Here is a 27,708-nt window from a genome sequence, read left to right on the forward strand (position 1 = left end):
TCTGCAGATGAACTGTGTTTTTTCTGCAATTCAACCAGTTCTGGTTAAGCTGTGTTGTCTTAGCCATTCCGAAGGTATTACAAGGTGCTGCCTTTTACATTTTTCTGGTTCTCAGTCTTCAAGGACCTGCGTTTTGCGGTTCCCAAATTATTTTGTGATCATTACCAGAGCCTTACAACTGATAAGGTGATCCATGCTCGCCTCTCAGAACATGTCATAGAAACAATTTGGTTGATCTTGGTGAAACCTATACTCTAAGAGGAGGGAAAATTATTTTTGCGGCTCTCATCAAGTGTTAGTGATACTGTTCTTTCTTTCTGGTGAAGATAACTTAAGTGCTCCCTGTACGTATGTAACTGTTTTTTGTTTTAGACTTTTACCTTGTTAAGGCGAAGAATTAGGGCAGGCAGTGGTGGCAAAGACAGTTTTTTCTTTCCTCACACAGAAGAATTCATGAAAGCATTTATTAAATAAACTCTTGGTAAATTATCAGTCTATTTTGAAGTTGTCATTCAGAATGCACTGCTGTTTTGCAATATTATGAGCCAGAGGGCTGGAGACATCCAAAAGGTGCCCTGTCTCATATAGCAGAACACCGTGCCCCACTGTTGCCACAGCTGGGACATGTCATAGATGTTTTCCCTTTGCTTCCAACAACATGAAAATCTGAGCTGTCCCTTTTTACGTACCCTGCGAATGCAGATTGCTGAAATGTAGTACATTGTCAATTTCCTGCAGATATGTGAAGGCTCCAAAGGTACAGTGTTTTAGCTGAGAGAACAGGACCATTGGAGGCTGCAAAATGTGTTGGATTTTACCAGATACGTTGTTTTCCCCCGAGCCTATCAATGTTTCTTTTTGCCCATTGGAGAAGGTGAGCTTTGCATTTGAGTCATGGTTGTCACTGTGTTAAAAAAGAGTCAGAAAATGTTTGAGGCTTTCAAGTAGGAAGCAGCTGGAATTGCTACTTGCATGCCAGAGATATCCAAAAACATGTGTGAATGAAGCATTATGAAGACAGTTTTGTAAAGCCTACTCTGAGGTTGTGGAACTAACACTGCAGCCAAAGACTTGCAGTGTGAATGCTCTGTAGAAGTGGCCCTACTGACCAGGCTGTTTGCCAGACCCCTATGAAACAAAAATGTAAGGAAAAAGTAATGGTGAGCCTACTGCATGGCAATTGAAGACCAAGCGCACTTTTCTTCTGAATACAATTCATGGAGATATCAAGGTGGGTGGCCGCGTGTTACTGAGAGAAAAGTCACCACAGCTAAATATTTGGGAAATAAACTTTAAGGAGATGCCATGGAAATTGTAAGGAATCTAGTGATGGTAGTGGATAAAAAAAAATGTAATCTTCAACATACCTGATAAGAATTGTCCATGTGGACAGGGTCCAGTGAAATTTTGTATTTAAGTCTGCCATGCTGTGCAGACACAAAGCAGTAGAGCTGTACAGCAAAGTTCAGACCCGCCATATTGTGCTGAAGCTTAGTGCGACTCCTACTGAAATGGTGGTTGGAGAAGGAGGTTGGGCAACGTGAGTCAAGTGAGACCAGTCCTGATCTACTCAAACATAGTCCAAGAGTCTCCTCTGGACACATTTGTGCAAATAATTACCATTGCCGATTGAGCCAACAGACTGTCACCCAGTCCTCCTACCTTAACAAGATTGGCTCCTCATTTGAACCTAATAAACAAGTTTTGGGGAGAGGTACTCTAGCATGCAAGGGTTGTTACAGCAGGCAGGATTTCAGAACACAATGACTTACTATCTTTTTCCAGTAGTGCATAGCAACATGGAATGTGTTGTAACGGTAGAATCCTCAATCATCTGAAACTGCAAAAGAACCCTGTGGTGATGTGCAGAACTCGAAAAATGCAAATCCTAGCTTCCCTTTTACTAGAGTGAACACTGTTGTGATAGTCACTTTACTGTGTTAGCCTGTGACTCACTGCCTCATTGCTAAATATCACATCACCTTATCTCTAATGCGGTCTAGTTTCTGTTGTGCCAGCGGTCACTACCGTAGCAACCAGTCCAAACCCCTCTTGGCAATATGATTAGTTCAGTGCCCCCTGCTCATGGTCTAGAACTTACGTCCAACATAGACAAGAAAATGAGCTGCTGGCATTATGGCATAAGATTGCTGAGAAAAGCAGATTGAGTCACAATTAGATTCCAGCATGGATATAGGCACTTGTTTTTTATGAGTCCGGATATTGCTCAGTGCACTGACACAAGAACAAGAAGCTGAAAACAGTCCTATTCAAAAAGAGGTGTGATGCAATTTAAAGTAGATATAGTGTTACACTTAACTACAGTTCTTAATCTGAAAAGGAATAAGTGCTTGGGCCCAGTGTTTTACTCGGAAGTCCGCGCCTAGTGCTTTCAAAGGTCACAGTGCTCAATACTAAGGGTGCATAGTCTTGATTCCACTTCATCCCTATTTAATTCACTACCAGACTCGCTCTACTTCTTTTTCTCACACATGTAGGTTCTCTTTGATCTTTGCTTTCTAACTTTGTCGCAGCTTTTCATCATTCACTTCCTCCTTCTCCTCCCCATTTGTGTGTTTTTTTTTCTCATACTCTGCATCAATGTCTATTGAAGAAAAATAATGGCTTGAACCCCCCGCCCACCCGTCCCCCTACAATGAGTGCTGGTGGGACCCTCTTGGAGCTAACAGCTCAAATGAAGCACTGCCTAACTAGGTTTCCAGATGTATCATGGTGGTTACGCAAATTAGTGAGGTGCCTTATTAAGATCAAGGGGACAAGTTGGGTAAATGCACCAAACTGTTTGTTCGATATTGTTTGGTCATATGCTAATAGTTTTTGGTAGGATCCATGCAATCAGTGCTTATGGATCCTGTCACATTAAATTTTTCAGAAATTGGGCTGCGCAACAGGCACCGAGGAATAGGGTGAGCATTAATACTTCTTTTATTGACTTCAGAAGAGGACATAAAGGAAAAGTAAAAAAAAAAAAAGGAACTTTGGTATAAAGAACTTACTTAATTGCAGATTTCTGCTGTGTTGAATAAACTTTGAAAAAATAAAAACTAAAAACAGCACTTTGAAATCTGAGGATATGTTCTGTGTTTCATAAACTTTCCTAAAATAAAAATCCTTTTGCAAGCTCAGTTTCTGATGCAGTTGCACTTGCAAAGTTCACTGCCGGTCCACAGCGCCTTCTTGCGAGCACACTTGCCTGTGCAACTAGCTGGTACACCACATGCCGTAGATGCCACCGGTAGTGCTGACCACAATGGGGTTCACCACTGACTGTCTCTGGCCTCCACCCCCATCCCTCCGGAGTGGGTAGTTCTTGCTGAGGTACATCACATGTGGACAAGATCCCTGCTCAGTAAACAGCACACTTTATATGTTCAAGAAGAGCAGACTGTGTTGGTGGGATGGCTTCCATTGTTTTGTTTTGCTGACAAAAGATTTTCTCTGTGGACTTAATTCACTGACTCCAATTGGTTTGTTCTCTGGTGCAAGATTTCGGTCCAGTGTTCAAGAATTCAGAAGCTTTCATTCTGAGTGTCCACTGCTATGAATTGATTCCTGGCAATGTTGGCGAAGGCCATCCATCCTGGTTTCTTCCCTTTTCCAAGGGATGCTGACAGTGTCACGGCCAGTGAAACTATGAAAAACTGGCAAGGTTGCAGAATTCTCATTTCCAAAGGTCTGAGCAATGACATTGATGTGAATGTAGGAAAAGTTCCTCTCTGTACTGAATGCTACCCTGATATTGGCCTTGGAACACAAGTCTTATAGCTGGGGAAAACTTCCTGTCAGAATCACTATGAAATTGGTGTCTACAGTGAGGACCAAACAAGACACATATTGCCTAGTTGCAAGGCATGTTGTACATGTAAGACCAGTCTTGTATCTGTCTCTATGTGGTCTGCCTTTTCTAGCTTTTCTTTCTCAATCAGTTGGAGTGATGATTCAATCCACTGTTTCTCATTTTTCATTGCTTCCACTATATCTCCTGCAACTACCTTTGCCATTTTTGGCACCTCAACTGTAGATTCTTTCAGAGCTACTGCTGGTACTGTGGTGAAGTTGTCCGGCAAAGATACGTTCTTTCTCTCAGCCTCTGCAGGAAGAGTGATCGCTTCTCTGGTCTGTCCTGGGATTGAGATTGATGGTGTCGGAAGGATGCTTATCCCTGTGCCATGGAAAGAACTCTTGCCAATGGTGCTTGAAGGGTTGTGATCAAGATTGTCTCTTTCACCAGTGGTGAAAAGCCCAGTTTGAAGCTTAGATGGGCACACAACTCCTTCTCTCTGTGGATTAGCTTGCTGATTCACCACCTGAAGAATGCAGTTGTAATTGATACTAGTTCTTAAACGGTGCAGTCGAGTTATCAGTTTTCTTGACACTGTCAAGGTGTGCACATTCAGCCCTGTGTACAACGGAAGTGGTGGATCAACTGACAAAGAATGTCGAGGTTGTACCACAGATTTTATTGTCTTCTTGCAGCTGAACATGATTGTTTGAGAAGATAGTAAGAGTTTCTTGGGATTCGTGCGATTCTTGGCTATTGATGACAGACCCATTCAACAACATTGAAACACGCTCTTAGCAACCTGCGCTTTTTGAATTTTCTGTGGCAGCATTTATGCCAACTAGCTTGATTAGTTCTTCAAAAGTTGTGACCTCTTCGAAGTAGAGTGTCACAGGGAGTGTGTTCAATTTGGGAACTTCCCTGTGTGTGCTTGGAAAGCTCTTATATGGCTGAGATTTATCTTCAGGTCCTATTGTTTACAAGGGACACTTGAGCCCTTCAGTAGGTCTTTGCTGGCAGATAACCCAGGCTTGCCAGTCCATGTCTTCATCTACAGAAGGTCAAACCTCAAACGTACAGAATATAAAGTTAGCGTTAGTTTTCCTAGCAAACAATTGAAATTAAACATGAAGCAGAAGAAAGTGACGTGTGTGTATATATATATATGTTCGATGGCATGTGCAGCTGCAGATACACATGCTGTGCACATCCCGCCATCTGGTGTTGGGCTCGGAGTGTTACAAGTTGTTTTTCTTCGAAGAAGTCTTTTCGAGTCACGAGACCGAGGGACTCCTCCCATTTCGACTCCATTGCGCATGGGCGTCGACTCCATCTTAGATTGTTTTTTTTCCGCCATCGGGTTCGGACGTGTTCCTTTTCGCTCCGTGTTTCGGGTCGGCAAGTTAGTTAGAATCTCGGAAAAAACGTCGGTATTGTTTGCGTTCGGTATCGGGTTAGCTACAACAGATCGACACTGAATTTTGAAGAGCTCCGGTGGCCCTTCGGGGTTTTTTCAATCCTCCGTCGGGGCCTGGTCGGCCCGGCCACGTGCGACTTCAAGGCTGATGGAACGGACCCCATTCCGCTTCTGTCCAAAATGCCATAACAAGTATCCGTATACGGATCAGCATCTGGTCTGTAACTTGTGCTTGTCCCCAGAGCACAAGGAAGATACTTGTGAGGCCTGTCGAGCGTTTCGGTCCAGAAAGACGTTAAGAGACCGAAGAGCCAGAAGTCTGCAGATGGCGTCGACGCCGACAGGACAAGAGGTTTTCGAAGAGGAAGAGGAAGCTTTCTCTATCCACGAGTCGGACTCGGAAGAGCTCGAGGCCGAAGAAATGCCAAAAACCGTGAGTAAGACGTCGAAACATAAGACTCACGAGAAGTCAACAAAAGCCCAGGGGACGCCACCGCCAACAGGCCATGGCTTAACCCAAAAAATAGGTGACCGAGCCAAGGCACCGAAAAAGGGCACGCTGGTGTCGAAGTCATCCGACTCCGGTTGAGATACCGCCACACAGCAATCTCGGACCCGAGACATCAGCTCAGAGAAATTTCGACACCGTGACAGCGGCACCGAACAAATTCGGCACCGAGAAACCTCCACGCCGAAAATTACAAAGGTTTCTTCGGAGCCTAAAAAGACATCCGAAACAATTTCGGTTCCGAAACATCCAGCCTCGGAGCCGAAAACAGGTTCCTATACAGAGGAACAAGGATTGCCCTCCCAAATGCAAAAATATAGATTTGGAGAGGAACTTCAAGCTGTACAGCCAGACTATACTCAAAGAAGGCTCCACATTCATCAAGACACAGGGAAGATAACCACTCTTTCCCCAATTAAAATAAAAAGAAAACTTGCCTTTCAAAAAAAGGACAAGGAGCCACAGGCAAAGGTGGCAAAGAAAACAACACCACCACCGTCTCCACCACCATCAGTGCACACATCACCAGTAGCAACTCCACCACTGATGCACTCCCCGACTCATACTGCCATGAGTCAAGATGATCCCGATGCATGGGACCTTTACGATGCTCCAGTATCAGACAACAGCCCAGACTCGTACCCTGCCAGGCCGTCCCCTCCTGAGGACAGTACATCTTACACACAGGTGATCGCAAGGGCAGCTACTTTCCATAACGTCACCTTGCATTCCGAACCAATTGAGGATGACTTTTTGTTTAACACGCTATCCTCCACTCATAGCCAATACCAAAGACTACCTATGCTCCCAGGAATACTAAAACATTCAAAACAAATCTTTCAGGATCCTGTTAAAGGCCGAGCCATAACTCCAAGGGTGGAGAAAAAGTACAAGCCACCGCCAACAGATCCTGTTTATGTTACAACCCAGTTAACACCGGACTCAGTAGTTGTCGGGGCAGCTCGTAAGAGAGCAAACTCTCATACCTCGGGGGACGCACCACCTCCAGACAAAGAGAGTCGCAAATTTGATGCTGCGGGCAAAAGGGTTGCAGCACAAGCAGCAAATCAATGGTGCATTGCCAATTCACAAGCACTTTTGGCAAGATATGATAGAGCTCACTGGGATGAGATGCAACATTTGATAGAACACTTACCCAAGGAGTTCCAAAAAAGAGCACAACAAGTGGTGGAAGAAGGACAAAGTATCTCTAATAATCAGATACGGTCTTCAATGGATGCAGCAGATACGGCTGCAAGGACAGTAAATACTGCAATAACAATAAGAAGGCACGCATGGCTGCGCACGTCAGGTTTCAAGCCGGAAATTCAACAAGCCGTGCTAAATATGCCATTTCATGAACAGCAGTTGTTTGGGCCGGAAGTCGACACTGCTATTGATAAACTCAAGAAAGACACTGATACGGCAAAAGCCTTGGGCGCACTCTACTCCCCGCAGAGCAGAGGCACATTTCGCAAAACACCTTTTAGGGGAGGGTTTCGAGGACAACCTACAGAAACCACAACATCTCAAACAAGGCCCACTTACCAAAGCCAATATCAGCGGGGAAGTTTTCGGGGGCAATATAGAGGGGGACAATTCCCAAAAAATAGAGGAAATTTCCAAAGCCCCAAAAGTCCTAAAAATAAGCAGTGACTTACAAGTGTCACATCCCCATCACATAACACCTGTGGGGGGAAGACTAAGCCAATTTTTACAAACATTGGGAGGAGATAACAACAGATACTTGGGTACTAGCAATTATCCAGCATGGTTATTGCATAGAATTCGCGAATTCCCTCCAACAGTCCCACCGAAAACACACAGTATGTCAAAACAACATATAAATCTTCTAGGATTAGAAGTTCAAGCATTGCTCCAAAAAGAAGCAATAGAATTAGTACCAAAACAAGAACTAAACACAGGAGTTTACTCACTGTACTTTCTAATACCCAAAAAAGACAAAACTCTAAGACCTATACTAGATCTCAGTGACGTGTGTGTGTATGTATGTATGTGTATATATATATATATATATATATATATATATATATATATATATATATATATACACACACACACACACACACACACCCTATTATGCACTTTACTTAAATAACACTTAATTACATAAGAGTAGTCTGTGCTGATCCAGGTATTGTTATTTGTAATACAGCACTATCCGACAGCTGTACACTGTCGGCTGACACATTCACTTGAAATATAACTTATAACTCATGATGCATTATCTTGATCATGTGTATCCTACCACAAATCTAAATTGTTAGCAATGCAGATCACAGGGAAAAAAAATGCTTTTGTCTGCGCTGTCCCCATCCTATTAAATTATTGTTCTAACCAGGGTGGCAAACCAGAATGTGCAAGTAGGTCAGTAGAGATCCTTCCTTTCTAACCAATACCAAAGCTTTGACCCTTGGTGTAGGGAAGACATAGTTGTAGACATATCTAAAAGAACCCTGCACAGAGACTGACATTGGGAACGTCAAACTTTACCCGAACAAGAACTTTCAGGCTAATGACCATGTACCTTTAGTATGACATGATCCTAATATCCACTAAAATCTCCCTAGTATATCTTACCAAGATGCGAGTACAGTCTTCAGGAGGACCTTTGATCAGTGTAGCTAAGCTGCAATATGTCGAGCTACAATCCTCCATAATAGGAGTGCATATTTGATGGACATTTCATTTTGCATATTGTTTTCAATTGTGTTTTGCTGAGTAAAACTTGCTGTTTACTCCTGTTATACCATTAGTTATGTTTCTCAAATTGTAGAGACTATCTGCATGGTAGTCTGTGCACTGTGCTTATTCAGCCAACAGATGGACTTTCTGTATTCGTTTTGATAATGCAACAAGGTAGTAGTACATTGGCACAACTCCAGCTGCATTGTGATAAGCCTGTGATTTAGCATATTGTGTGCTAATTAGGAATACAAAGAAAAAGGTAAGCTCTACACCAGTGTAATTTTGATTAATTGATCTTTTATTTCGGGTTCATGAATAGTGTAATGCTTGTGTTTTGATGAAGCCATAAAACTTCACATAAACAGAAATCATTGTCCTAACCGCTCATAGTGAACAGGGACTGTCGCATGCTGCATTGGTTCTCGTCCTTCATCCTCTGGTTCCCCGTTTGTCAAATTTGACTCTTTCAGTTCTCCTTCTCTGCTGTTGTGTAGCTCAGGGCCTAGTCCTTTCTCTTTGGGCTTTTCAACCCTTTGTTTGGATCCTCAAAGACCAACAATATAAAACAAGATTTCCCTTCTTTATTACACAGGCACTCATTGCACTTCACAATTTCAAATCCCTTACATAGTAAAAGTCTCAAATAAAAAAAGAGAACCCTTTGATGTCCTTCATCACCTTATATTTAACCTTTACAAAAACTGATTTTCTTCCTCACACCAAAAATCTTATTTTCTGTGTTTAGAAACAGTGGTTAGAATGCTGTCTGATCATATCCCATCACAAAGTCTTTGGTGACTTTATACAAATCTCTCTGCTACATAATTAACTAAAATCAAACCTTGTGTCAACAGGGCTTCTAAATGTACAAAACAGCCTATTTAAACCTCACTATTCTTATTAAGAAAACTGAAACCCCAGACTTTTGCACAAGCATTGGTATTTGCCATCTTGATTGTGGAAAACTCTTTTGGCCTTCCCAAATTATCTGTAGCTCCTCTCAAGGTGATCTTCCACACAACCACTCGCTTTTCCAAAGTTGCTAAGAAATCTGATCCATTTCACCCATTGTGAGAGATATCCACTGGCTACCACTAGAAGTTAGTTCAGGATGGCATGTACCATTTACAGAGTCCTCTATCTTGGCAGCCCCATCGTTCTGAAGTGTACTTTTTACCTAATAGAAGGAGTCAGACCTACTTGATGGACCATTACCTTCTTTGAATATTCTTGAGCTAAAAATTCTATAGGTAACAAACCATTCCATTAAGACTCTAGAACCTCCTACTGAATGAGCTAAAGACTCAGCCTAACTCACTGCCCTTCCAGGAAACAATTAGATGCATTTGTTAGGAATTAACCTCAATAGCTAATTCTGTTTTTTCTCCCAGCCATCCTCAATTCACTACTTGTTGAATTAATGATATTGCACATATGGTTGCATTACCTCTATTTCTGGACTTCACGGTACACAAATACCATAAAAGAAATGAAGTATTGGTATTGTACTTTAAAACCACTGGTTGTTAATTGATAGTTGTAACTTGCATGCAATTAGTAATTTTTGTTAAGCAATTTGTTTTTCCAGGAAAAATAAAACTGCTATGGACATTTTTTTTGTCATCCTCCGTGGCTGCACCTGTTACTACAGTTGTAACAGCGTACTTATTACGTAGGATAAATCCCACAATTTGAGTATACCTCTTTTTGCTCTTCATAATATGCACCCTGCTCTGTGCCTTATAGAAAATCTAAGTAGTTATGCAAGCAGGTTTCAAGGATCCTGGCGGAGATAAAAGATTAGGGGGTGGTTAGTTAGACTGGCAAATTTTAATGCAGGCAAGCAGGTCTAGAATGAATAGTCCCTAAATTGTTCTTGAGGTGGTTAGAGGCTAATGGTGCCAGATTTGGTGATTTCTCAGTCAACATTGCTTTTAAACACAGAGAGATTGAATATTGTCTTCTCCAAGCACCACAAATTTAGTCAGGGAATGGACCCTCCCAAATAAGGGCATTTATTTCTGTTTCTCTCAAATCAGCTCCTATTCATGTGGATGTGTTTAGGATGGATTTCTCTATGCCCTTCCCATGAAGTGTTTCGTGACCAAAAGTCCTCCAGCCGTGTTCTAAATCATGGTTTGGGTGGTGCACGTTCTAAAGACCCATTTTTTGTTGGTTTAAGATCTACATTTGGACTGCTGTTTTTTCAGCCTTCTTTTCTTCTCTTGGATCAATGGAGAAATGGTCTGTGACTCACTGCAGGAATGGAATTTGTGTGAATTGGATGAAGCTCATTTCTAACACCTCATTAACATTTTAGGACTGGAGGATGTAGTCAAATGGTTTCGCTAACCTGATGATGTTGGATACTCTGATAAACATTTAGTTTATTTTCAGTGTTGACTAAATTAAAGTGAATGAATGCCCTTGCTGGCTCATTTACTGAGGAGTAAGTGAATTGGAATGAATGTCTTTCTTTTTTTATTTTATTTTTTTAGTATTACACTAGTGTAGAGTTATACGTCTGTAGAGGTGAAACCTTTTTTTTTTTTTTTTTTTTCTCCACTCTAAATGCCAGAAAACATTGTCCAGTAAAGGCCAGCACAGAGCTGATGAGCCACCACTCACTTGTTCTGCTTCCGTGGATGCGGCGTGTGGGCATGAGTGAGTAATGCTGAGTGAAGTTGTCAGGTGGGTTGGTGGAAGTGAAGCTGGTGATTAAGGTATGCAGGTCCCATGTTGTTGAGTGACTTGAATGTGTGTGTGAGAAGATTGAACTTGCAGCACTTCTTGATGGTGAGCCAGTGGAGCCTTCTGAGGTGTGGTGTTTGTGTGGTTTTAGTGTGGGAAGTCAAGGACGAATCTGGCAGTAGCCTTTGGGGTGGTTTGAAGTCTGTAAAAAAAGGTGGGTTGAGGATGCCAGTGTAGAGTGTGTAGCTGTAATCCAGTCTGCTTGTGAGTAGGTCCTGCATGATGGTACATTTGGGGTCCAGTGGAAGCCATGTACATGTTGAAAAGAGTGGGGCTGAGTGGTGAACCCTGTGGGACTCCACAGATGAGGTCCTTGGGTTCTGATGTGGACAAGGTGACCCTGACTCATGTTCTTCTAAGGAAGGAGAAAGCTGTCCATGCTGTCAGTTGGCAGGCTTTGGTTGATGAGGTTAGTAGGCTGGGAAAGTCAATGAGGTGAGAGGCTGGGGTTCTAGTTGATCTCGGTCTTTGTGTTTTCTTTTGTGGAAGAAATCCGGTGGTTGCATAGTTCTTGTGTAGGGGTGATGGGGTTGGTTGCTGCTGCTGGGTTGTTGAATTCCTTGACGGTGACAAAATGTTTCTTGCAGTTGTTGGAGTTATAATTGATTCTCAGGGTCAGGACCTTTTTCTTGATTTTTCACTTGATGGTGATAGGGCTTAAGTGTGAACTTGTAGGTGTTGCTTTCTGTGGTTCCTTGGGCGGTTCTGCATTTCCTTTTGAGTTATTTGCATACTCTCTTAGATTCTCTAAGGTCATCGTTGTACTGGCTAACTTGTTTATTGGATCTATGGGTTTGGTGTTTTTCGAAGGCAGTAGGTTGTTGACTGAGGTGGTGATCCAGTTGTTTAAGTTGTTTGTGTCATTGGTAGGTAGTGGGTAGTGTAGTTTCTGTAACTTTCTTACAGCAATTGGTTGGAGAGTTGCTAGACTCTGTAGGGATGGTAAGTTGCCCTGTTCCGTGGAAGTGGACTATGGAGTGGTTTGTCCATGTGAGTGGCGTGATGTGGCTGGCTTTAACCTTGTTGCTGGAGGGGTCAATGTGGTCCAGGCTGTCTCTGGTGATGTGGGAAGGGCCTTGTACGAGCTGGTTTAAGGTGGTTTGTTAGACTTTGGAGCAAGTCTGTGACGTTGGAGTTCGTGAGGTCGTTGAGATAAGTTAAGATTGCTTGGGAGTATGTAATCTTTAGTGCCCGTAGAAGGTGGGCTGCGGTGAGCTTAGTGAGGAGGTTGCTGAAGTAGGTGCGAGGTCCAGGGGACCAGTAGGCAAGAATGCCTTTGATAGTGGTTGTGTTCCATAAAAGTGTCTTCTGGTTCAGTGTAAGAGGTACGCTTGATGGTGTCTTGATGGATGATGGCGAGTCGTCCTCCTGGTTTAGGGGGTCGGTCCTGGTGCAGGATCTTGTATCCAGGTGGGATGGCTTCCAAGATGTGCAGTGCTGATATGGAGGTTGAGCCAGGTTACGGTGAGGAAGAGGTGGTCCGGTGAGTTGTATTCAATGAGGTCCCAAATCTCAGTGATGTGCTTGCAGAGTGAGCGTTGGGTGTGGTGAGTTTTGGGTAGGGGGGAGTGAGAGCGGGGGGGTTGGTGGCATGTGAAGTGGCAATGCAAGCAGGCAAGGGCGCCCTTTGAGTACTGAGATGCGGTCCAGCAGCAGCATCTGTGGCAGCTTCCAGGGTCCCTTGGATCTCAGAAGGAGTTTTTTGAAAAAAGAAAAAAAAAACGCCCTGGGGGATGGGGTCCTAAGCTCCGCAGAATGGTGGGGGAAGGGGGGGTGCCACACGCACCCTGTCCCCTTTACAATAGGGTACAGCCTAGGTGATGGAGTCCGCAGGGCCTAAGTAGGCTTGTGGGTCCACATACCCCCCCACCTTTATTATTTATTCGTCCCCAGGGGATAGGGTCCCTAGGGCCCTATAAAGCTAGGAGGAGGGTGCCTTGTGGCCCCATCTCCTTTTCATATGGCCTCACAGTATTGGATCCCCAGGGCCTAATAATGCTCAAGGATGGGGGAGGCACACAGCCCCTCCCCTTTCTAATGTGATACGGACCCAGGGGATGTTGTCCCCGAGTGTTTGATCAGGCTTGGGGTGGCGGGCCATGCAGCCTGGCTCCCCTTTAACAACAAAAAAAAAAAAAAAGACAGTATTGAGGGATGGGCTCCTTGGGTCCTGAGAAGGCTCGAGAGGGGGGGGGAGGCTCATATTTGTCCCCAGGGTATGGGGGGGGCTCCCAAGGGCCTGAATGACAAACCTACACTGCACACTCCAAAGGGTGTGCACGATGTGGGGTTAGCAGCCTGCTGGGGGTTTGGCCACAGTGCTTGATGGCAGGTCAAGCCTTAAGGGCAATTCTCTGCTATGCATGGCCAAAGGCTATGTGTAGCGTAGGGTTGGCTGCCTCTGGGAAGTTCAAAGCAGGGCTTGGTTGCAAGACAGACCCTGCCTTCAGCTATCCCTGTGCTACGCAAGACCAAAAGCCATGCATGGCGTAGGGTTGGCTGCTTCCCGGTGGCTGCCTCTGGTGAGCTGGACAAGGGCTTGGCTTGCAGCCAACCTCAAGCCGCACGCAACAAAAGACAATGCACAGCGTGGGGTTGACTGCCTGCAGGCGGGATTGGCTGCTTCCCTGTGGGTTGGCCGAAGGACTTGGTTGCAGGCCTGCTGAATTACCAACCCCCTGCTGTGCAGTGGGGGTGATTGCCTGTGGGTGGATTCTCTGCAGCCAGGCCCTGTGGCCATTCCCCCCACTGTGCACAGCCAGAGGCCACGCGTGGTGGGAGGTTGGCTGTACATATGGTACGGAGGTTGACTACAGTAATAAAATATTACTTTTATGTTTAAAAAAACCAAACTGAAAAGTAACTCAGAAAACCAAAGGTTAAATTATTTAAAAAATGCAATAAATAAACTCCGAAATGCGTCACTTTAACCTTTGTTTTTTCAGGAATAGATATATAGTTCATTGTTTTTTGTGTGTCAGTGGTGATGTCAACACTACTGCCCAAACTATTTTTGTCGCTGAACCGTTACCTTAATAGACTGGTGCAGACTCCTAATTGTTTCTCTTAAGGAGCCTTGTTTTGTGGAAGATGATCAACTCTCCATGGTTTGGGTGACCCCGGACTATCTGATAAAGCTTTGCTTCTGTGTCTGCCTTATTGGATAGTTTTAGTAATCTGCGCAAGACCTCCACAAATTAGTTTGTATATTAAAGATTTTGCGTAATTACATTAAGGGAAATAGGACTCCACAGATGGCAAAGAATTTTGATCAGTTTCCTAACCTGTGGATTGGTGGCATGGCATAATCTAATTAAATAAAATATTTAATTTGCGCGAATTATGTCAGTTTTTATTGAGAGTGAATGTTTTTCGCTTTCCTGATAATGGGTGTTATCTTGCTAGCAACTGCTGTCTGTGTAGAGCACACTCCCCAAAGAACTCACATGGTACTTCCTCATAGAGGACAGTATGCTACCTCATGCCAACAACCAGCACAGTCTACTGCAAGCAGGATTGATGTGGTTCACTTTGCCTTAAAATTGGTCACTCTGAAAAGTCTATTATCGTAGGGGAGATGAGGAGGTCATGTTCATGCGGGAGCTAAAATGTAATTTTATTTCATCAGGCTGTGAGCGCTTTATTTCAATTGAGTTCCTCTACTTGTTACTCAGAATAAAAAAGTATTGTAGTAAATAATTTTTTAAAATTCAAATCAACTATTTGAATAGGTACATTGTACTTTTAATCTGATGTGTGGTAAAAGTGTTTTTTGTTTGAAGCATATCCTTTCACCTTTGTAGACCTAGAGCCTTCACTTAAGGCCCCCACGTCAGAGGAGAAGCTTTGATCGGTTTAGTTCCTCCAATATCTAAATCAAAACCAAACTTTGCATTCTTGCACTTGAGCTACATTGCTTTAGTGGTGGGCAGAAAAGGTACTTATTGTATTTCACAAAACTATGTGACTGTCTTTATTTTAAAACAGTTTAGGCAAACATAAAAACACAAAATATTTTTTTGCACACAAGTAAATATGGAAGTCTCATATTTGAAGGACTTGAAATCATAAGATTCATTGTATTGCTTAAATAGCTTGACTTATTGTTTCATTGGTTAATACGCTGCACATAAATTGTTTAGTTATGTTTTCATTTTATTTGTAGGAGGAACGCATCCGTCGTGGAGATGATCTGCGGTTGCAGATGGCTCTAGAAGAAAGTCGAAAGGATACAAGTAAAGTTACCAAGAAAAAGAAAGAGGTAGTGCTGTCGTTTGTAAAGATGTAATGCGAATGGACATCTGAATAGAAAACTTCTACTGCTCCACAATGGTATTGAAGTTTGTAACACAAAAAATCAAAACCATGACATAAACGCACCATGTTACAAGTTATGGCAGCAGTCTTGTTCTATCAGAAATCTGATAGTTATCTATCTCTCTGATTTATACCGGGGCACCAATTAGGTCAGTGCTTGGATTCTGTCACTGCTGTGGTTATGCTACTTTCTGATTGGCCTGGGCCCAGAATAGAGTAGTGCTTTACTTAAGTCAAATATTTGAATATCCACTGACTGGGTCTTCTGAGGCTATGTTAATAAATGTGCTCTGTGTAGGTTAGTTTTCTGATCAGAGAAAGGCACTGAATATGCCAGCACTGTCATCATGCAGAAGTTTGGTTATAGCAGCGTCTAGGATATATCTTTGCTTTAATTGTACCATTGCGCTTTTTCTTGCTCTAGTTTCCTCAGGAGCACCCTCTGATGCCCTGGCATATTTCATTTTAGATATTTACTAGATTTGACAAAATGTTTGACTGTTCTCTACTCATATTCAGCTTACAGTCCTCTGCTTCTGTTGCCAACAAAGTATCAAGGTGATCGCTTGCAGTTTGACATTCTCCACTTGACCAAATTGTGTAATTCTTGGACTGATCATTACATCTGTCTGCTGCATTTCTCTTGTGTGCCATAATTGTGAGCATAAACCAGGCGCTATATCAGTGACTGAAAGTTTCTATTTTACAACTAGGCAAACATGTTATGGGGTACCCATGCACCCAAATTCAGCCAACAGATGCAAAAGTTGGCTTTGCACTGATGAGTTTACTTGCATGCAGATTTTTGTGTCAGCAAATCTTCTTGGGGGAGCTTGAAGTAGGTCAGAAGTTATGTCAAGGGCTGGATAGACCTGAAAGTTTGTGCATACCTGAAGACTTACATGTTTAAGGATAGTCACATACTCAATCAATAGTTTATTCGGTCCAAATTTGGACCATTTGAGAAGTTAAAAGTGATCATACATACAAAAAGATAAGAGCCATAAACCATCGCTTAATAAAAAAGACATTAGCAATTAATACAAAAAAAAAAAAAAAGAAAAAAAGATTTCCTAAAACTACATAAAAAGTTTCATAAATAATTAAGAAAAGACTCTCAAAATAATCTCTGAATCTTTCCCTATGCAAGAGGCTAGATGCTAAGATAATAATAATCAATTGTTAAAAGCATTAAAACCATGCTAAAACAAGTTTATACATAAAATAAGACATAAAAACTACATATAATAGCTCCTGTTGGCAAAAGCTGAAGGTCAACCAGTGGAAAATAATGCCTTAAGTTAATCAATTCCATTAAATAAGTTGATCAAATAAATTGCATCTTGCGATTTATAAAATTATATATGCTGAGGGACTATAAGTCACTTCAATTGGGGTAACCCACTAGACAGCATGCTCGGGGCTACAGACTTATATCGTCGATAGGTCGCACTTATCGTTTTATTTGAGATCCCAGATTAATATAACAGGGTGCTAGTTCGCTAACTTCTGAACCGTTCTTCGACCGGTGGAATAAGATCTGTAGTAATCCTACTGCGGATTTTCCATGCTGCTGCCAAATATTTAGAAACAGAACTCACTATCAGCATGGAAGTGTCATATTTGCATATTCTATATACACTGTTACGGTTTTGTGATGGCAGTGTTTTGCACAGAGGAATAATCCACTTCCCGCGAGGGCATTTGTACAGAGGACAGAAAAATAGTACATGCTCAGAAGTTTCCTTGCATAGATGGCAGTTTATGCATTTGTCAGATAAAGAACTATTGGTCGACCAGCAAGCCGTAAAGCTGTTGACTGCCAATGTTCCATATCTGAACTGAAGTAATAAGGAGCGAGCACGGGCTGGCATAGGGATATCCAGGAAGCTTTCAGGCAGAGGTTCGTGCTTGACCAGCAGAAACTCTGCTGTCAACCGACCCAACCCAATTGAGCCAAGAGATTCCTCATGGATCTTTTCCCAATAGCGGTCTTTGATCAAGCGTTTAGCGTTACCAGGAATCGTCTCGGGATTCTCCCAATAATGGGCTAAGTTCAGTTTAACCCAAGCCACTTTCATCTCCCTAAGCCACCGTACTTTTTCCCATCCATAGCAAGGTGGCAATAGTTCTTTAACTGCTAGTCTGAAGGGTTCGAGCTCCTCCGTTTTCCATAATCTGACCCAGTACAGAAGTGGTCTTAGGTATGCTGTATCCTTAATACTATTTAGACCCAGGTCCAGTCTTAGGGGGAGCATCGGTGTGCCCTTCCCTAGTTTGGATATGTGTCTAAGGAAATTATTTTCTTTGATTTGAAGAGTGTCCATTTGTCTGTGAGATCTCCAAAGTTCCGCTCCATATAGGGCCGTGGCACGGATTTGGGCTTTGTAGATTTCAGAGATGAGGGTCAGAGGGGGACTTGTTGCAGTGCTAGCCTTACGTCCTATCACTCCACATCTTTGGCTGATTGTTAGAGCCCCTTTCCTTATAGCTGGATCCCAGCTGCCCTTATCAGATAGTCTGATACCCAAATAATCGTATTCCATTACCCTCTCCAGATGAATTGAATCCATCTTAATATTTGCTCTGAGCTTCTTATTCGGGGCACTGTATATCATGAGTTTAGTTTTCTTAAGATTTATGTCTAACCTGTAATCTCTACAGAATACCCCAAACTGATGATTTAGACAGAAGAATAGTGTCATCTGCATAAAGTAGGCATGGAACTTTGGTCCCGGCCAACTTTGGGGAATCATTAATGCAATTTGCTAAATACTTAATACAATTATTTATGTATAGAAGAAAAAGGGTGGGGGCCAAAACACACCCCTGTCTGACTCCCCTCTCAATAGCCACTGATTCTGTTAGATCACCATTTTTGCCGCTCCTGATTTGGGCATAAGTATTCTCGTGTAGTCGGATGATAAGTTTCAAAAGGCCATGTGGGACACCCATATTGGCTAGTGTCAGCCATAGCTGGTTTCTGGGGACCAAATCAAACGCGGCTCTAAGGTCAATGAAAACTACAAAAAGGTTGCCTCCTCCTACTTCCACAGTCTTCCATTTTATTGTTAAAAATCTTAGCACCTGATCTATGGTACTAACTGCTGGCCTAAACCCTGCTTGCAAATCAGAAATGGCATCGGTTTCCAGAATCCATTCTTCTAAACGAGACAAAATTTGCTTAGCAAAAAGTTTTTGGAAGTTGTCTAGTAAGGAGATTGGGCGGTAGTTAGCAGGGTTAGAGGGGTTGCCTTTCTTAAAGATGGGAACCATCTCTGCTCCCAACCAGGAGCTCGGGACAGGTGCTCCTGCAGTTACCGCATTGGAAATGAGGTTCAGGTATGGGGCCCATATATCTGGGTTTGTCTTGTATAAATCGCCTGGTATTTTATCAAGGCCGGTGGCCTTTCCCCATTTTAGTGAAGCGATCGCAGCCTTAGTTTCTGCCAGGGTAAATTCCATTTTGGGAGTCTCAGTAATCATGGTATGGGTCAGCTCCCTGAAAGTAACACCAGTAATCCCAGAATATAATCGGGAAAAGTGATCTGTCCACTCTACAGGGAGTATTGAGGCACCGGGGGAGCAATTAGGTTCTTCGCTGGCAGCAGCCACCAATTTCCAAAATTTCGAGGTGTCATTTATTTTGGCAGACTCCAGGAGAGAAACCCATCTAGATTCATCCCATGTCCTACGGGCTCTACTTTGTTCCTGTCTGTAATCTTTCCTGGCTTCCCTTATATGGTCTGGTTGGCCTCCTCTTAAAGCTCTCAGGAGTTTGTGCTGTGCTTCCCTACATGCGGTGTTGAACCACCTTGCGTTACACTTCTTTTTAACTTCTTTTGCAGAGTCTTTAGTAAAAAGATTTTTTAGAGAATTAAAAAATTGTGTGTGGGCTGCTATAAGCACACCACTATCTTCTAAAGGCTGAGATATACGATCCATGTGATCAGCCAACTGCCTGTACGCAGATGCCAAAGTGGCTGTGTCGGTGCTCAGGGATTCCCATCTAACATTTCGTCTATTGTTGGTCAATGCAAGCTGTTGTTCGTGGGTCTTGGGACAAGAGACTTCAAGTAGGGGTAATAGGTTCCTAAGGAATAAAATCAATGGTTCGTGGTCACTTTCCTCATGTTCTACAATGTTCATGTCAACCATATAGCCCCACAGGCGGATATCAAGCAAAATATAGTCTATCTGGCTCTTCTGTATCCCACGTCTGAATGTAGGGTGAAGATTAGGGTCTGAGCGGGAACGACCATTGCAAGCCATGTGCCAGTGTAATGTCCACAACCTGGTGTGTTAATCTATTTATTTTTGGTCTTTTGCTAGATACCAGTTGAGGGATGCCCCAGTAGGCGTCTTCATCTTTATATAGTTCCTGGGCCAGCGAGTAGGGTTCAAAAGTGACATTAAAATCTCCAGCAATAAGAATAAAGTGGGAAGGGGATTTACAGGAAAGAAAGCTGTCCAAAATAGTCAATGTGTCGGACTCATATTTGCTACCCAGGCTCCTGTTATAAATATTGATTATTAGAAGTGGTTTCTCGCTAAGGGATGGTATTGATAAACCCATTAAATCAGGGCAGCCCAAGTCAATTATTTCAATCCAACATTTGAAGGAACAGCTGAGCCATATAAGCAGCCCACCTGAGGGTCTCCCTGAATTCACCTTAGTTGCTGGAACCCAGTAACTTTTGTAGCCAATTCTGTATTTGGGCTCCAGTGCCCATGTTTCTTGGAAAAGGCATATTTTATATTCATCTATGAATTTGCCCCATTCAGGGTTGTTCATTTTATTCTCCAACCCTGCAATATTCCAACTAAGGATGGTATCTAGGCCATCTATTATGTCTTGGGGAGCTTCAACCACAGGGTTCTCTCTTGCACGTGGAGTGCCGTGGGGAAGTTTTATACCCTTTTCAATTGTATCTATACCAGCCATATTTGGATTTCCCACTACAGTGTTGCCCAATGTATTTCTTGCCCCGTCTAGATCGGGGGGTGGCGTGAGCATTTTGAGTGTCTGGAATAATGGTGGGTATCCAAGTTTACTAAGGTCTAATAAATCTGTGGCTAAGTTGGCCTCAATCACCTTGCGCTCCTTATTTGCATCCCCAATACGGATTTCAGGACTCTGGGCCCAGGAGGAAAGCCAGATGCTAGTTTCCATCTTAAAAGGATCTGGCTGAGCAGGTGTAGGAATTGGCATAGGGTCTCTGATGTCTGCAGTAGGGGTTTGTTCCACCTCAGGATTACCTTGCCCTATTTTGTAAGTTTCATTATTTCCGACTATAGGGTACTCTTTGTCCCAATTATTTGAACCTAGAGGCTGAGATGAACTGTACTCAATGCTGGCTTTTAGTCAATCAATTTCAGAAAGCGAGGGCGAGAAAGGGCTGCATCTCGCCTGAGAATCAGGCTGCGTCTGTGCCCTAGTGGGGCCTCTGGGTGGCATTGTTACCCCCTTAATAGCTGGTACAGGTTTGTGCGGGTAAAAAGCCTGGAGCCTGCAAAGTGAGGTTACTCCCCCTAGACGGTTAGAATGACACACATTCAAGGAAAGCTGTTGGACAAGGGAAGGCGCATCGAAATTAATGACAATGCAGTCCCCTGTACCAGGGTTTTTGAGTGGACCCACCCAACCCACCCTCCTCACCATTAGTATTGAGGGTATCATGTCAAAAGCAAATCTAGCATATCTATGAAGCCAGTGGATAACCTTATTTTTCAGTCCTGTAAATGATTCGGGAATATTAGGCTTAAGCTTAAGAACATTCGTAATAACAAGCACATAAGGGCAAGCTTCCGGTGGTAAGTGTAAAGTTCTCATATTGGTTCCTAGATCCCTATGCATCCGGTCTGCTGGAGAGATGGTATGATCCTTGAGCAGTTTTGTGCCCATGTTCATGGAAGAAACAATTTCATCAGTCCGCCTTGGGAGGAGGGAATCTCTCTTTAAGTGCCAAGTTTCAGGGGGATTGGCCAGTCTAGCAGTAGAAGCCTTTACTGGTTGATGCGAAGAATCAGGGCAAAGTGATTGAGAAATGTGGATCGTACTTGATGATAGAGAGGGGTTACTAGCACTGTTAACTGGAGGGCATGGGGGAAAATGTTGTTGCGAATATTGTAAATCTGATGAGGAAGAGGTATTTGGCTGATTACGTTTGATGAGAACGTCAAGTTTCTCCTCAATGGCTGATAGGCGAGTTGTTATAGGGTATAGTTTTTTGGAGAGCTCGTCTTTTATAGAATCTTTTTATGAAGGCTATGTCTAGGCTGCCGTTGGTAGTAGCTTGGGCAGGTGTACAGTCCTTGGTCCGAGTAGGCACGGCATGATTGGGAGAGTTCAAAACACAAGCCCGTTTATTCTTTAAGTTTACCTCCCCTTGTTTCCTTTTGCCCTTTGAGCTATGCTCTGGGGAGGATGCAGGCCTGTCTGGCATAGACTGTGTAATTTCTGAAAGATATGTGACCTTGCCCATGGGCTCTGTGACGGACATTCGGGTAGTTTGGGTAGTTGGAGTTGGCTGGGCAGGCTGGAGAGCTGGTGGGTGGAAAGGTTGTGGTGGAGTTTTCGACGGAGCCTCCGTTGGTGGGGGGGGTGGGGGGGGGGCAGTCAGACGGCGCTCCACCAGTTCAATTTCTTTTTCTAATGCCCCAACCGCTTTTTGAAGGAAACCATCTAGAGTCTTGTTATTGTTGGATTTTTCCAAAGGGATCCCCCCCTTCCGTCTACCCATCTTGCTTTGATAAAGCACTTAAGTCCAGTCCCAAAATTTGGCAGTCTATTTCCGTAGGTGCTCTTCCTCTCCTGTTCCCACCGTGTTTTAGCTCTACTGGGGCTTTGTTAAGAAAAGCTAAGACGCCAGGAGGGTCTAAAGTGTTGCTCACCTATTTAAGAAGGTGTCCGGGTGGGTAAAATATATTCGTCCGCTGGTCGCCGACCTCGGAAGTCAGGATGAAAATAATATGGCCCGGCCTCTTCCGGTCGCTGACGGGCGCAGAACGGGCCCGCCCTTGGCCCGGGCACCGCCCGCGCGCGTCCCGCGGAGCGGGAGCGCTGTCACAAAGTTTAAAGGGCTCCTGCCCAATACGAGGGTTGCCGGGGGTTTCCTCCCCTTCCCCCGCCTTCCGGTGCGCGTCCCGCAGAGCGGGAGCGCTGTCACAAAGTTTAAAGGGCTCCTGCCCAATACGAGGGTTGCCGGGGGTTTCCTCTCCTTCCCCCGCCTTCCGGTGCGCGTCCCGCGGAGCGGGAGCGCTGTCACAAAGTTTAAAGGGCTCCTGCCCAATACGAGGGTTGCCGGGGGTTTCCTCCCCTTCCCCCGCCTTCCGGTGCGCGTCCCCTTTCAAACTCATTCCCACATTGACATTTCTGGAAATATACACCTGATAAGAACCATAAAAAACTTTTTTTCCAAGGTTGCTGTGGACCTCCCGAAAATGTTGTGGTATAGTGAAAAGAGTTTCTTCATAGGGGGGGCTATGTCAAGTGAATTTGCACTTGTGCTGCATGTTTTTTGCTTGAGCCTGTGGAAAAACCAAAATATGTTGCAGGTGTCTGAAAGGCAATGGGCATGTGAGTTCACTTTTGTGACTTTCCCTTAAGAATTGTGCCACAAATGTATTTTTTTTCCTACATGTTGCACTGATTCGCCTTAATATTTTTTTGAATATTGATATGCATTGAATCCCGTTCTATGAAATGATACCTTAGAGAAATTGTATTTAATGCCGTCCCCTTTTTTTCCTAGTTGAAAATATTTGTTTGATGGCTTATGTGGCTGTAGAAACACATGCTCTGCATACTTCTGCCATCAAGTGTTGGGTCCAGATGTGTACAAGTTGTTTTTTTCGAAGAAGTTGTCAGAGTCACGAGGTAAAGTGACCCCTCCTTTTAGTGATGCTGCGCATGGGCATCAAATCCATTGTTAAATTGTTTTCCCCGCAGGTGAGAATGGAGTGTGAATATAGTATGAGTAAGAAATGTCCATGCATGTGAAATGTTATAAAAAATTGTGCAACAGCCACAGGTGTCCGAGGAGGTGGGGGGGCACATGCGAATCAACAGCACTACAAGCCACAAACAGATGCTTGTAGGGCAAGTAACCTAATCCGTTCGATGGCATGTGTGGCTGTCGATACATATGTAATATACAAAAGGTACACTGTTCCAAAAGTGCTCAAATATCCTAGGGCACCCTGAGGTGTCAGGAGCAAAAACCCTCAAGCATCACAATGGATGGCTGGCATCATCATTGGGAATTGCTCCTCGCCAGGCCGGCGCTGCAACGCCTGACGGGCTCCCCTAAGAAGGGAAGCACTCAGCCGTACTGTTCTAATGGTAACTCATCAGACAAGTATGCCTAAATTCAGGCTGCAGCATACGCTCGGAGAGAATAAGATGTAAGACTAAAATTGGTTATTCATCTAAAAAATGTTACATTCCTTTAATCAATATACTGGGATGAAGACCAAGATTAAAATAAAAAATGAAAGTAATAAACTGAGTGTTGATGCTCAATTACTTTCAAAGAGCAACAAGCTACCGGGGGTCTGTAGTCTAAACAGTACCCTTAGATTAGGGTCGACATGTTTCGCGTCGTGTGGTCCAAAAGGATCCAATGACGCTTCATCAGGACCAAAAAAGGGAATTATTATGATAATTCTTCTCCAATTAAAAAGGGGAAAAAATGTGACGAAAATTAAATATATATACCGGTCACTTACATTTTAAGTAAAACTGGCTACGTCACTGTCAGGTCACCCATCCCCTAATCAGGAAAGGGCTCCTTGAGAGGCACGTTTCGGGGACTTGGAAACACGTTGCATTAATATTCCAGGTCCGTCGCTATGGACCTACCCTCCGAAGCGGCGTCTCGCACAAGGTCTGCATAGACTGTAAAGCAGTGGCTAACCAGGGGGTGTTGCAGTTGTCTGAAAAAGAGTACGAAGCATAGCTTGTCCAACATTTGCTTGTTGTGGTATGAAGACGTCCACACAGTAATGTTTAGTAAGTGTGTGTAGATTTGACAATGTGGCTGCTTTGCAGATGTCAATGATTGGTATGTTTCCCAAAAAAGCAATAGATGCACCTATTTTACGAGTTGAGTATGCTATAGGAGGTATGGGTAGAGATCTTTTAGCTGTAGAATAGCATGTGTGGATACATTTGATTATCCATCTTGGAATGCCTGCTTTAGATATAATGTTCCCTATGTGTGGCGGTGAAAAAGCCACAAAACATTGTTTAGTGTTACAGACGAAAGCCTTTATTTCTATCAATGTAGTACATTAATGCTCTCTTAACATCTAAGGTAGCAGAAGTATGCAGAGCATGTGAATCTCCAGTAAAACATGCCACAAAAAGATGCTTACAGGGTAAGTAACATAATCCCTTACTCACACTTTATTTTGAAAGCAAACAGATTGCATGAGGAAATGTGCCTCAACCTTCATATGTCTTTTTCACAGTACAACAGTTTTGGGTCCATTTTTTGCTTTCAGAATAAAAGCGCCACTCGTACTTTATTTCTTCAGCTTGTATTTGTATGCAACATAGAAGCATTCTAAGAATATTATAATTTGCTACACATTGCTATATTTCGCATACGTGGGTGCCTGATTTAATATTAGAATTACTCCCATTAGTGCAAACCGAGTTTACAGCATTCTGTATTGCCTTCACGTGCAAAAGTGTAGAATGTTTTGCTACAATGAATCGTATATAGTTCAAAGCTCTATGCTTTATTCATAGGTCCCTACACAATAGAGGTCCTTCTTTGTTAAGGCCATTAGCCTCTTTCTATATGCCCTTTAGGCAGCTTAGATCTTCGTCGGCTGCATTAGTTAGACTTCCAGTTGTAAAAAAAAGCCAGATGGGGTGGAAGTTCTATGGCCTATTTAGGGAGTAAATTATGGAACTCTCTGCCCCTCAGCTTTCGGCTGACCAGCCACGATGCCCTGCAGACCTCATACGTAATTCCTAATACCCAGCATTGCCGCATTTGTGGCGATAAAAATGCTGCACAACTTATGTGGTTGGGCCTAGAGTCTGCAACAAGAACAGATCAAACAGAGGTCAGGAGTCGTCCCCACGCAAAGGCTCCCATTGACTGGTGAAGAATGTTCCTAGTGAGAGATCGGAACGTGGTCTTGTGTCAGTTTTGGCTCATGTTAAAGTGGCACAGGGGGTTAATGTGCCTGCTGCAAAGAACGTGTACCATGCAGATCACAGAACTGAGAGTGAGTGAATTATGAGTAGCATTATTAAAAAAAAAAAAAAAAGAAAGAAATGCATGTTATAGAGAGGGTACAGAGATGAGGTGCGCTGTTAGTGGTAGTGAGAGAATTCATAGAGAAGGTGGTCAGAGGTGGGGCACCAAAAAGACTATTGCAATGGGTTCCACCAGCGCTGAAGCCGGCTCTATTTGAGTGCTTGGCTTTAGCTGCAGAATGCAGTCTGTGTACAGAAACCAAACAATTCAGTTCTGCGGCAGTGTTCTATAAGAACTCTGAAACTTCTGCAGTGTTCAACGCACCGCAAAACTTGGATGATTCTGCAAGCTGTTTAATGTCATGAAGCACATCCTTAAATCCTGGTGTCCTAGCTGCCGTCCTCTACCGGTTCTGAAAATCTAGATAACGAAACTTTTCGAAGAATGGCTAGAATTCTCATATCGTTGCATTTCTTCCACAGGATCTCCCCACAGAATCCAAACACAGGACCAGGGGCAGTAGGAGATATTGCCTATGGTTGTATATCTCATGGTTTGTTAGTTCTCTTTTTGGGCCTTGAAGCCATAATTCCTACAGCATTTATACTGCAGTATACAAGTAATAAAAATGTATCTGTCTAGGTGTTGTCATTTACACATAATATAGGGTTGTTAACAAAAGTGAACAGAGCTTAGGGTCCTTACCCAGGGTTGCCTGAAACAGTAAATCCAATCTCCTTGATGTGCAAAGAGAGGAAGGGCAACCTGCACGGATTTTACTTTTAATATTGACCACAGCAAAGTTTGTCTCAAGAATGTCCAGGTAACATGTCTTCAGGTTTATGGGAGCAAGTGGAATATAGCTAGCAAAAATTGCAAAGCAAGAACTATTAATGCAAGATGCTTGTGGATTATCAGCTACTCCGTTTGTGGAATGTTAGCGTTGAGAATCTTCAGAGTGAGTCTGAACTTCACGTTCCAGGTGGAAACATGTTCTACTTATACTTAACAAGAGTACATGGGGAGCGGATATTGAAAGGATTCCCCTGCCCCTTCAGCAGCAAGGCATAACAACCAAGCATAGCTGCTGGATGCCATAGCAATAGAATGACTAAAGGCCTACATCCAGGTATTGCAAGTACATACAATTCTTTTTGTGCCTATACATTGGATACTTAACATCATAGTTATTACATACATACCTCACGATCGCTTGTCATTTTCCTAGATGTCCTCTACTTCCTTAATCAGGATTGTGACAGTTTTAGAGCATGGTTTTCATATAGAATTTTGTTAGCAAGTCTGATAGAAAAGTCCTTTGCTTGGATTATGAACGAGGTCTTTTATACTCAGCAGATGACACCTTCAGTCAAAAGCTTGTTTTATGTGATACAGTGAATAACTAACCAGTCCATATTTTCATTAAGTTAGTAAAAAAGAAAATGCTTTGAAAAATTGTTCACTACTGAGGCTTGACAGCTCTAACCTTTATCTGCAACCAAACAAGTTTATTAAAAGCTCTCTTAAAGCTATGTTTATGAAGTTTGCACTTGCACTATAACATTTTTTCTTTTAGATATGGTAAAGCAATACAAGTAAGAGATGCGAAAGCTTTGTAATGATGTACTCTACTCTTGTTTGTCACAACAGTGCATACTTCCATACAGCCTTGTATTGTGCCAAGGGAAATGGAACTTAACTTTTGTTTCTGATGCGATGACGAACAAATGACTTCATCATACTTGTAAGATACTCAACAGTGACATTTTTAATGTGTTTTCCTTTTAAGCTTTGAATCCCCATCACCTGATCTTCTCTTCAAAGTTTCTTTAGATATTGCAGTGATACTAATTCCAAGTATGAAGTCCAGTTTGGTAGGGACGGGTTGCAGAACATGTGCCTAATAATTTTGCGATAAGCTACCTTACCACTTCTTTTTTGGGAGTATTGAGTAGCAAGGATCAATGGAGAACAGCTTTGAGTATTA

General features: G+C 43.1%; 1 protein-coding gene across 7 annotated transcripts in view; it reads left to right on the plus strand.

Moving 5' to 3' along the window:
* Window positions 1-27,708, plus strand: part of EPN2 (epsin 2) — a 357,746-nt gene that overhangs the window by 213,021 nt on the left and 117,017 nt on the right. For all 7 annotated transcript variants that reach the window (XM_069210122.1, XM_069210121.1, XM_069210119.1 and 4 more), the window contains one exon: window positions 15,353-15,448. In XM_069210122.1, coding sequence (XP_069066223.1) covers window positions 15,353-15,448 — 96 coding nt within the window. The remainder of the gene's footprint in view (window positions 1-15,352; window positions 15,449-27,708) is intronic.

The sequence above is a fragment of the Pleurodeles waltl genome, chromosome 10, assembly GCF_031143425.1.
Source record: "Pleurodeles waltl isolate 20211129_DDA chromosome 10, aPleWal1.hap1.20221129, whole genome shotgun sequence".
Taxonomy (NCBI): Eukaryota; Metazoa; Chordata; class Amphibia; order Caudata; family Salamandridae; genus Pleurodeles; species Pleurodeles waltl.